Here is a 12,132-nt window from a genome sequence, read left to right as displayed (position 1 = left end):
AAGGAGGGCGGGTCCTGGAATGGATATGAGCAACACATCTCGAAGAACAACAGTTACAATGGTGACTAACCATCTTTTCTTCTTCAAGTGATTGCTCATATGCATTTCAGTTAGGTGATTCCCAAGCCTTACGTAGGCGGTGGGGTCGGAGTGAGATGTTGCAGAATGCAAACCGCTGAGCCAAAGGCTGCATCATCTCTGGACTGTTAGACCAATAAGGCAAAGGTATGGACCGAGGACCAGGTAGTAGCACAACATAAGCCCTGGAAGGGTATGTGAGTCAGGAAGGCAGCAGAAGAAGCCTGAGCCCTGGTGAAACGAGCAGTAAAGTGGCTCGATGGAACATGGGCCAAGTCACAGGAGGTGCAAATGCATGACGTCACCTGAGATGAAAACCTCTGGGAGGAGACAGGTAGGCCCTTCATTCGGTCTGCCAGTACAACAAAGAGTTGGGGCGTACGAAAGGGCTTTGTCCGCTCGAAATAAAAAGCGAGCTCCCTACGGACGTCTAGGGAGGGCAAATGTGCTCCCTTCGCGATGAATGTGGCTTCGGAAAGAAGACCGGAAGGAAGATATCCTGGTTGATATGAAAGGTCAACAGCACCTTAGGGAGGAAGGCCGGACGTGGTCACAACCGCACCTTGTCCTTGCGAAACACAGTATACCGTGGGTCCACCGTGAGAGCCTGAAGCTCGGAGACTCGTCTGGCCGATGCAAAGGCCACAAGGAAAAAACTGTCTTTCAGGGCAGGTATCCCAGCGAGCATGTTGTCAGTGGCTCGAATGGGGCAGGCATGAGTCTGGTTATAACCAGGTTGAAGACCCAGGTTTTGGCGGGGCGGCGAACCTGGGGGTATAAATGCCCCAAGCCCTTGAGGAACCTAGAAACCACAGAGTGTGAGAATATGGAGCGGCCACTCTCCCCTGGGTGGAAGGTAGAGATGGCTGCCAAGAGTACCCTTAATGATGACCACGCCAGGCGCTGCTGTTTGAGAGACCAGAGGTAGTCCAAGATGGAATGGATCGGAACCTCGGTGGGAGAAACATTGGCGTTTCGTAGCAGCAAGAGAAACACTTCCAGTCGGCCAGATACGTTAACTGAATGGAAGGTATCCTACCACCCAGGAGAATCCTGTAGAACCGAGGCAGAACAACGTAACTCGGATCGGTTTAGACCCGCAGCAGGCATGCTGTGAGGTGCAGGGATTGCAGGTCTGGGTGGTGAAGTTTGCCGTGATCCTGCGTTATGAGGTCTGGGCAAAGAGGCAGGGGAATCGTGTTGGCTACCGACAGGTCTAGCAACATGGTGTACTGGTGCTGCCTGGGTCACTCTGGAGCGATCATGATCAGGTGCGCTCTGTCCCTGTGGAGTTTTAGCAGGACCCTGTGAACCAGCAGGAACGACGGGAAAGCGTGCGGCAGACGGCTTGTCTACGGCATCAGAAAAGCAGCCAAGATCGAGCCCGGGGAGAGGCCTCGGAATGAGCAGAACTTCTCTCTCTTTCCGTTCTCGCGAGAGCGAAGAGGACTATGCGGGAAAAACCCCACTTCCGGAAATGGAATGGATAACGTCCGGAGGAATCGATCACTTGAGAGACAGGAAGGATCTGCTGAGGCGATCCGCCAGAGTGTTCCGGACCCCTGGGAGAAAGGACGCTACCAGGTCCATCCATTGGGCTGTGCGGGAGTCCCAGAGCTGGATAGCTCCCTTCAAAGAGGGGAGGACCGTGCTGCTCCGTGCTTGTTTACGCAACGTGTGGCCGTTGTGTTGTCTGTGAACACCGAGACACAACAGCCTTGCAGGTGCTGCTGCAGCGCCTGGTACACAAGGCAGACTGCTCTCAGCTCCCGGACATTGATGGGCAAGGCCAGCTGTTGAGCCAACCGAAGGCCTTGAGTGCGAAACTGACCCAAGTGAGCACCCCAGCCAAGAGATGGGGCGTCCATCATGAGGGACACCGAAGGGTGAGGTGGATGGAACAGCATCGCTGCACACATCAGGGAGGGCGTCGACCCCCAGTTGAGGGAGCCTAGAATGCTCGGGGGGGGGAGGGGTCAAGGTGACCATGACCATGCTGTCTCTGCCCGGGTGGTACACCGAGGTGAGTCACGATTAAAGTGTACAGAGGCGAAGCCTGGCATGTTTGGTTACGAATGTGCCGGCATCCATGTGACCCAGGAAACCTAGGCAAGTTCGAGCCAAAGTTGTCAGGAAGGTCCATAGACCTTGTACAATGGTTACCATCGCGTGAAATCAAGGCATAGGTAAGCAGGCTGTGCGATCCTGGAGTCCAGGATGGCCCCCAGTTAAGTCTATTCCCTGTGTGGGAATCAGGGTGGATTCCTTTATATGGATCATCAGGCCTAAACGCAGGAATAGGACCGTGTCGACGCCCACATGAGTGGTAACTTGGGCCCCGGGGGTCCCTCGAATGAGCCAATCGTCTAGATACGGAGAACGTGTATCCGACGGTGGCAGAGAGGGCGGCGACTACAGCCAGACACTGTGAATACACATGGGGCTGTATAGAGGCCAACTGGGAGGACCGTAAATTGGAAATGATCGTTGGCCACAAACCGGAGGTACCTTCTGTGTGGAGGATAAACGGCGACGTGAAAATACGCGCCCTTCATATCGAGGGCGGCATACCAGTCTCCGGGATCCAAGGATGGGATGACGGTCCCCATGGATACCATGCGGAACTCCAGATATATCAAACTTGTTGAGCTCCCGCAGGTCTAGGATAGGACTGAGACCTCCCTTCACCTTGGGGATCAGGAATTAGTGGGACTAGAACCCTTTGCCCCTTTCGTCCTTGGAACCTCCTCTATAGCTCCGATGGGGAGGAGCGTCCGCACGTCTTGCAAGAGGAATTGCTTGTGAGAGGGGTGCCTAAGAGGAACGAGGAGGGATAGGCTTTTGCCCGATTGGTGGTTAGGAGGACCCTGATTTTGGCCCCTTTGGGGTCCTGACCAACGCCTACGACTGCCTCAGCGACGCCTGCTGGCAAAGCCCTGTCTAAGTCTAGGCGCAGGGTAAGGGCGGCGAGGCTGGGCGGAAAGGTTGGCGGTGAGACATCGGCATGTACATGCCGAGAGGGAGCGCATAGTGACCTTGCTGTCCTTTGGGTCTTGCAGCCTAGGGTCAGGTTTTTTTTTTTTTTTTTTTTTTTAAGAACAGGCCTTTGTCATTGAAGGACAAGTCCTGTATAGTGTGCAGCAGCTGCGAGGGAAGGCTCGATAACTGGAGCCATGAAATGCGCCTCGTGGCAACACGCGAGGCCAGAGTCGTGGCTGCGGAGTCAGCTACATCCAACAAGACCTGGAGGGAAGCTCTCGCCACTTTCGTCCCTTTCTCCAGGAGGGCATCAAACTCGTGACAGGAGTTCTGAGAAACCGACTCCGTAAATTCTCCCACCGCCGCCCATAGTAACGGCTAAGCGGGGCTTGCTGGTTTGCTACGCGAAGTTGCAGGGTGCCTGCCAAGTACATCTTACGGCCCAGGAAGTCCATTCGCCTAGCCTCCTTGGATTTAGGGGCTGGTACCTGTTGGCCATGGCGTTGCGTCTCATTGACGGACTAGATGACAAGAGAGGAGGGGGAAAGACATACATATAGGTGCCTGTCCCCCCTGGAAGAGACCATGCACATGCATTCGACTCCCGTGCCCACGGGCGGGATAGTGGCCACTTGGAGATTCATATTGAGTGCCACCCGTCTCGGGAGGTCCTGATGGGCCCCCAAGTCGATTAGGGGAGGGCCCGAGGAGCACGCTCCTGCCACCGCCTCATCTGGGGAGGAGGGAGAAGAAAGGCCGGGACAAGTGGGTCCTGTGTGGGCGCATGCTCCTGGGCGACCTCCTCATCCAGTGGGATGTGGGAATCCGGTGGCTGAACCGGGGCTTCCTCCGTACCGGTCGGAGGGGGACGGCTAACTGTCGCCTCTGGCACCCAGTGCTCTGATGGAACAGAGCGAGATGGGATCACAGGTAGGCCTTTGGCCTGATGGCACGCCCAAGGTGTACAGGGTGGCCACTGATGGGGGTCAGGGCCCTGTGCCTGGGCACCTGGAAGACTCTGGTGTGCACATCTGAATGGATGGACATGGAGGAGCTAAAAGCCCTGGGCAGAGTCTCCCTCTTTAGCTGATGTCGCTTGACGCGGCACCGGGTACCGGGAGGCATACCGGTACCGGGAGCGAGAATGGGACCTGCAACCGGACCGGTGCTGGGAGGTCGACCGAGATCCAGTGCCTGGAGCGGTGCCGAGAGCTGGATCGGCGCCGAGTGTACCGGGTCGGCGAACGGGACGCTGATCGGTGCCACGAGTACGACTGGTACCGAAATGGAGAACGGTGCCAGGATCGTGAGCGGTGTCAGCACCTGGCTTGGCGACGGGACCGAGAACATCTGCGGGACCGCGATCGTGAACGTTGCCGCTCTGCGGTGCCGACGCAGGGTGGTCTGAGCAAGGCAGGCTTGCCTATCGACGATATAACCCGCACAGGCGGTGCCGGGGGTTGAGGCAGTGCAGGCGCTGTCATTGTCATCAACTCCCTCGCTGTGGAAATTTCTCTGGCGTGGAGGGAATAGTGAGCTCAACCACGGCTCACACCGGGGAGCGTTCAGACACTGGACTCGACGGCTCTTGCGTGGCCGGAGTCGACGGTGCCGAGACTGTCGGTGCCGCGGCAGGTATCAGAACCGGGCAGACCGACTTATTATAGCGCTCAGGCTGCGGAGCAGGCGGCTCTGATGCAGCTTAATAGTGAGCTCAACCACGGCTCGTACCAGGGAGCTTTCCAGTACTGGACTCGACGGCTCTTGCATGGCCGGAGTCGACGGTGCCGAGACTGTCGGTGCCGCAGCAGATATTGGTGCCGGGCGGTCCGACTTAGCATAGCGCTCGGGCTGCGGAGCAGGCGGCTCTGACGCAGCTTCATAGTGAGCTCGACCACGGCTCATACCGGGGAGCTTTCCAGCACCGGACTCGACGGCTCTTGCATGGCCGGAGTTAACGGTGCTGATATTGTCGGTGCCGCGGCAGACACTGGTGCCGGGCGGTCCGACTTAGTATAGCGCTCGGGCTGCGGAGCAGGCGGCTCGGACGCAGCAAGAGTCTTGTGCCTCTTCATCCTCCAGGAGAGGGATCCATGCCGAGCGGACGTCGGAGCCAGCGACGGCCGGTGCCAAGAGGCCTTGGCGGTACCGGTGATCCGGTGCCGAGGGAGCGCTTCTTGAAGACTAACCAGCGCTCGGTGCCGAGAGCGGAGGAGCAAGAGCTGCCTTCCTCAGGAGCTGCTTGAGACGAAAGTCCCGCTCCCCTTTTGTTCTCGGCTTAAAGGCCTTACAAATGCGGCACTTATCTGTTAGGTGAGATTCCTCGAGGCACTTAGGAGAGGATCTCTTGTGGCCGGCCGAGCATTGTGAAACCCTGTGAACCGGGCATCGTACCCGGCACCGGGTGCAGGGAAGGGGATAATCCCCGAACCCCTGTGAACTAAATACACTAACTATACTACAAACGAATAAAGTTAACTACAACTAAATAAATCTGAACTATATACAAGAATTAACGAGAGAAACTACGAGTAGCTAGGGAAGTGGAGGTCAGCTAAGCCGCGCTCCACTGTTCCAACGACCGACACGGGCAGTAAGAAGGAACTGAGGGGCGGATGGGTCAGCAGGGGTATATATCTGGCGCTATAGCAGCGCCACTCCAGGGGGCGCCCAGCCGACCCACCGAGTGTTGCTAGAGTAAAAACCTTCAGACGAACGTGCACACGGCGCGCACACACCTAACTGGAATGCATATGAGCAATCACTCGAAGAAGAACTTCCAAATTCCAAAAACGATTCTCAATGCCTCACGTTCGATTTGGGAATAGTTAGTTTCCACTTTGCTTAGAGTGCGTAAAGCAAAAGCAATAGGTCTCTCTTCTCCCAAAGGCATAATGTGTGACTCGACTGCTCCCACTCCAGAAGGGGACGCATCGCAGGCCAACTGTAGGGGTAAGGATGGATCAAAGTGCGTCAGAACTTCAGAATTTAGCAATGCATCCTTAGCTTTGTTAAATGCAACATCACAGGCTTCAGTCCACTTCCAGGCCTTGTTCTGCCCAAGGAGTTCATGAAGTGGTTTAGCAGTGTGGCTAACTGTGAGATAAACTTTCCATAATAGTTCAATAGTCCTAGAAACGAGCAAAGCTGGCTAACATTTCGGGGGGGTGGGGGGAAGCCTCCACAATAGCCTTAACCTTGGCAGGGGCCTTACAAAGACCTGTAGCATCAATGATGTGTCCCAAATATTCAACAGAGGGCTGGAAGAATTCAGACTTGTCTTTGTGGACTCGCAGTCCATACTCTTCCAGTCTTTGTAAGGTAGCCTCTAAATTCCTTAGGTGATCCTCCTCATTCCTTCCAGTGACCAGGATATCATCCAGATAGCACTAGACTCCTGCCAAGCCACACAAGATCTGGTCCATAGCCCTCTGGAACAGGGCGGGAGCAGATGTTATTCCGAAGGGTAGGCGACAGTATCGATAAAGCCCCTTATGCATCACAATAGTCAACAGCTCTTGGGACTTTTCATCAACGTGCATCTGTAAATATGCTTGACTCAGATCAATCTTATTGAACTTTTGTCCCCCAGCCAGGCCTGCGAAGAGGTCATCGATGTGGGGAAGTGTGTATTGCTCTGCACATAACACTGGGTTGACAGTGACTTTAAAATCACCACAAATCCAGAGGGAGCCATCTTTCTTCACTATTGGAACAATAGGAGTTGCCCATGGGCTATGGGTAACTGGTATTAGGACTCCATTTGTGACCAGGCACTCCAGGTCCGCTTTGACTTTTGGCCTGATAGCATATGGCACAGTTCTGGCTTTCAGATATTTTGGTTGACTGTCAGGCTTAATGTTCAATGTCACAGTGATTCCCTTCATAATTCCCAGATCCTCTCCAAAAACAGCAGCATGTTTCCTTAGTATAGTGGTCAGACCGGTTTTTTCTTTAGTCACTCGGTGCACTTCTGCCCGATTCAGCTGGATCTTCCTAAGCCAAGACCTACCCATTAAGGCTGGGTAATTACCTCTCACCACAAACAGTGGCAATTTAGCAGCCTGTCCATTGAGCTCCACCTTAACATCAGTAGTGCCCAACATGGGCACAGCTTCTCCCGTATATGTCTTCAGCACTGTTTTTGTTGCTTTAAGTGGAAGATGCTGTAGCTTTTCTTTATACACAGTCTTTGAGACCAGTGAGACGGTTGCACCGGTATCCAGTTCCATGCGTATAGGTTTGCCGTCCAACAACGGGGTTACCCAGTATTCATGTGAGCCCACTGCCAAAGACAAAACATGGAGTGGCTCTTCTTCTTGTGAGGAGGTATCTCCTTGGTCACCCTGGGTCTGCTCTAGGGTATGCAGATTTCCCTTTTTGGTCGGCCAGACCACAGGCCTTTTTTTCTTTTGTTTACAGGCACACTCAATGTGTCCCTTTTTGCCACAGTATAGACACAGTAGGTCCTTACACCAGCATTCTGATGCACGATGCCCCGGCTTACCACAGCGATAACATTCCTGACTCCCCACAGTTTTGTGGGTAGGTTCTTGAGACACCTTATGCACCCTAGGGGATGCATTGATGGATTGTGCCTCCTTTGTAGCCAGTTCCATGGAGACAGCAATATCAATGGCCTTCTGTAAGGTAAGCTGAGCCTCTGTCAATAGGCGCTTCTGTATAGCTTCACTGTGCAGGCCACACACTAACCTGTCAGGTAGGACCTCATTTAATATCTCCTTAAATTCAGTGTTCTGCCAGCTTTCTCAAAGTTGCTACAAATTGTACAACTGTTTCATCGCCTTTCTGGTCTCTTTTGTGAAACCTGTATCTTTCAGCAATTACCAGTGGTTTGGGATTAAAATGGGACCCCAGGATTTCCACAATGTCACTGTAAAATTTGGTCTCTTGCTTAACAGGGTGTAGTAAGCTGTGTAGCAGGGAGTAGGTCTTAGCCCCTACAACACTTAAGAATATTGGCACCTTCTTTGCTTCTGTAATGTAATTTGCAATAACAAAAAGCTCAAAACGCTCAGTATATACATGCCATTGCACTATAGTCTCCTCAAAAGGTTCCAGTGGCCCTGTAAGTGTAGCCATGGTTTTAGTTTCAGTTTCACAGTCAGTGCAAATAAGCCAGTTCTCACCCCCTTCCAGCAGCAAACAAGGTTGGTTTGTTTGTTTTTGTACCTTAACTCCTACTTCCTTCTGTTGCTGGGGCAGCACAGAGATCCCAGGCTCGTCGCCACATTGTTATATCCTTGGGGGCAGCAACTTTAGGAAGAAATCACTGGAGACACAGAGAGCTGTAAACCTTGGAGCAGCCATTTTTTGCTACCACAGAACTAACCAACAGCCAGCCAAAACAGGCTGGGCTATCCCCTAATAATCTGACTCAGTTGCCATAGCAACACAAGATTCTATTACCATGACAACCAAATACACAACATTCAGTAATCTTCTGACTCACTTATCACTATTTGAAAGTTTGAGTGTAGTGCTTTGAGATGTCACAATATTTAGCAATAAATAAAGCTTGGAATACCAAAAAAGCAGTAAGAGTAGAAGACAATGACAAAGCATGTGTAGAACCTGATGATATCAAAAAGCCAGTGTTAGCAAGCGGGCTTTCATTTTGTTATAACATTTGGAAGTTATTGTGAAAAGATGGCCACTTGCATGGGAAGGCAGAGACCAATGAAGCAGAACACAAAACCTTGGAAGAAGCCACTGAATCTGTACTCAGCAACCTGACAGAATCATTACTTAAAGGCTTCTGAGGCGCTGTAAGCCTGACATTCGAAACAGAGAAGCCTGAGACAATGACGGAGATTTTCAAAGGCACAAATGAGAGTTAGGCACCACATTCCCATTGACATTCAATGGGAATTCGGTACATAGCTGCTCTCTCTGCCTTCCAAAATCTCCTCCAACAGTTAAAGAAATCAGTGATTCACATAACAGAACAAAAATAGGAGTATATTATCATCTAAAGCCCTTATTAACTACTCAGTCTTTTTCTTTGGGAAATTAAAAAAAAAACATATATACTCAATATTATCTAATTATTTTTAATTAAAGAGAAAATCAGGTGCCTGCTGCAAGATCCTAAGGCAATGAGGAGGATAAAACCAATACAATTGGTGGAACCAGTTAATCCAAGCATATGAATTAGAGCACAATTTAAACCTTGAATATTTTTTGTTTTAATATCTAATAACTTTTTAAAGAGGAAATATGTGAATGAATTACCACAAGAAATGACCTATATTCTTATTATGCTATGTAGTGTTACCACTTCTATGATGAGATTTTGCATTATTTCATTTAGTAATGGGTAGGAAAAAAATCAGTACTGGAAAAGGTATTAATTTAAAATTGCTTTGGGAAAAGTCTATTTCGTGAATTGTACTTCAGATCATTTTGAAATTTTCACTGCATCAAATATATCCCAAGGCAACAAGAAGAAGAAAGGAAATAAAAAAATAAGTAGAAGAAAAAGTTAACAGCCTGACCTTTAATTAGCCATTATTTTGAAACTACCCTATCTGCTGACATAACAAAAATGTTAGTCTTTAAGAATAGAACATCTACTCAACTCACAGTCACATACCCCCTATGTACGTATCAACAAATATCACCCAGGCTTTATAAAAGAATTTAGAAGTGAGGAGTTTTCAGGAGTACCAGTAGTTATTCAGGTATATTGTACTGTGGTGATATACTTGTTAATGTTGATTTTTATTTTAAAGAAAGAAAAATGGATCAATAGCAAATTTGTTTAAGATTGTCATGTTATTTGTAAAGCTTTTCATTGACATTAAAAGGTAAAATTTTCTCTTGCAAGTCCAGTGACTCTAGTAATTCAGGAGTTGGGCTTCATGTATCATGAGCTATCTGCACACAGCACAAAATAAATTGTAAAATTCTCTGCAGAAGCTCACTAATATGAGGCCTTCTTGGAATTCTAATGCACAGGCATTTATGGCAGCTATGGAAACAGAAAAGGGCTAAACTTTTTCACGTGGATCTTTATGGAGAAAAAATATCAATACTATTCATACATCCAACAGTGCAACAACAACTACAATTTGGAAACTGGAAAACATAATTAACTGGATAAGCTTAATAAAAAAAGAGAAAATTACTGAAACACTGATGGAAGACCAAAGCAGAGTGATAGTATAAGATGTTTTGTTGAATTTTCCAGGTAAATATGTTTCCACTTTTTCTGGAACTTCATAAATTTGTTTTTAAATCATCTGAGAAAGAGAGCCACAATGTCTTTAGATGTAAAATCAGTAGCCTGAATTCCTCTGTATCACATTTAAAAGAAGTAATTACAAAGGTATACTCCAAAATATTGTAATGCTAAAAATACACAATTTTTATAAACTTTTCTTTTGGGTTACAAAATGTGAAGAATGAACACTATTAGTAATACATGTATCTTACAAAAACTATTGATAAGGAACACTAAGGCACATTAGAACTAATGTAAGCAGAAAACTCCTGTATTTAGTGCACCTCTAAGGTTCTCATCCTTTGCATGCAGTAGATGGAACAGCACTTTGGGATTAGCAACAGATGGCAATTCTAAACGTGCATGTCCTGAATTAGCAGACAGAGTTTAGTAAAAACATCATTGCATCGTTTCTATTTACCTTTCCATGTGCAAGTAATACATCCTTCATAGCGTCACCCTCAAGATTCAGCTTTTCTTCCAGCAGAGGGCTGTATTTCTTCATGAAGTCTATATCCTCCTGAATCCTTCCATTAACTGTCTCTATCTTAAGTACTTGGGCTTTTACCTGTTGTAGCTGACGATTTGCACAGTCAAAATGCCACTGTAGTTCTGAGATATCTTGAGTACAAATCTCATGTTCTGTTAAAAAAAAAAAAAGACAAGTAGTATAAAAATAAGAACATTTGAGTAACATTACACATATTTAATGAGCTTATAAAATATGTTGCTAAAATAATTGCAAACATTTTATAAACAGTTTGTTGTAAACCCTACTTTTTAAGGGTCAATAAGAGAACATGCATTACAAAACAGATCACTAAAAGTTTTATTAAAGTTTTATTAAATGAAGAGCTGTTCAAAAATTGTGCTTAATAATACCCAGTACATTACACTAGCAATACAGTTTACAAGGAAGAAAAGGTAAATGAGAGGGCAGGTCCTGTTTGCCTGGAGCTCACTGCCTATTCTAAAAATTTCTGACAGCTTTGAGAGTCTTTCTTATTGTACACTTTGGCTAAGCATTAGTTACATATGTCCTTGAATCCAATATTAGATATATTGGGGAAAGCCATGTGACTAGTTTTCAACACATCTACCTGTAGTAGGCAAGTAGGAGACACCACTGATTTGCAACATTTCTGAAACTGTGCAAAAAAAGATGATACTTTCTTATTTTGGGCACCACTGTTTCACCTCACCTACAGACTTATGAAACCACTTGACAGCTCCACATCATACCTCATCTAAACATACATAAAATGAGTTTTCAAATTATATAAGATGTGGGTGTGTGTAGGGTGTTTACATTAAACTCCAAAAATATTGCCGTTTTTGGAGAACTGCTACATGCTTATAGTACAAAAAGCAATTCTTTTATGCAGCATGCATCAAGCCCACATGACAAGAATAAAACGATGTTTGGCAGAAGCTGGGATTGGACAACGGGATGGATCATTCAATAAATGCCCAATTCTGTTCATTCCCTCTGAAGCATCTGGCACTGGACGCTGTTGGAAGACAGGATACTTGGCTAGATGGACCATTGGTCTGACCTAGTATGGCCATTCTCATGTTCTTCTTCTCTGTCTTCTAAGACTCTGTGATAAAATTGATCAACTCAATCTGTTGGATACTTTTACCATTAGAATCAGCCAAAGTGGAGGAAGGATGGTTCACTGGTTATGGTGTGAGGCTGGGATTTGGGAGACCAAGGTTCAATTTTTCCTGCTTTGCCACAGACTTCCTGTGTTACCTTGAGCAAGTCACTTAGTCTCTCTGAGCCTCAGAACCCCATTTGTAAAATTAAAATAATAGGTCCCTAGCTC

The 12,132-nt window shown here is 47.9% G+C and overlaps 1 protein-coding gene across 4 annotated transcripts in view; it reads right to left on the bottom strand.

Moving 5' to 3' along the window:
* Positions 1-12,132, bottom strand: part of CCDC178 (coiled-coil domain containing 178) — a 362,747-nt gene that overhangs the window by 311,436 nt on the left and 39,179 nt on the right. For all 4 annotated transcript variants that reach the window (XM_045006035.1, XM_045006037.1, XM_045006036.1 and 1 more), the window contains one exon: positions 10,725-10,945. In XM_045006035.1, the coding sequence (XP_044861970.1) occupies positions 10,725-10,945 (221 nt within the window). The remainder of the gene's footprint in view (positions 1-10,724; positions 10,946-12,132) is intronic.

This window comes from Mauremys mutica, chromosome 2 (assembly GCF_020497125.1).
Source record: "Mauremys mutica isolate MM-2020 ecotype Southern chromosome 2, ASM2049712v1, whole genome shotgun sequence".
NCBI classification, from domain to species: domain Eukaryota; kingdom Metazoa; phylum Chordata; order Testudines; family Geoemydidae; genus Mauremys; species Mauremys mutica.
This window is presented reverse-complemented; position numbering and strand designations above follow the sequence as displayed.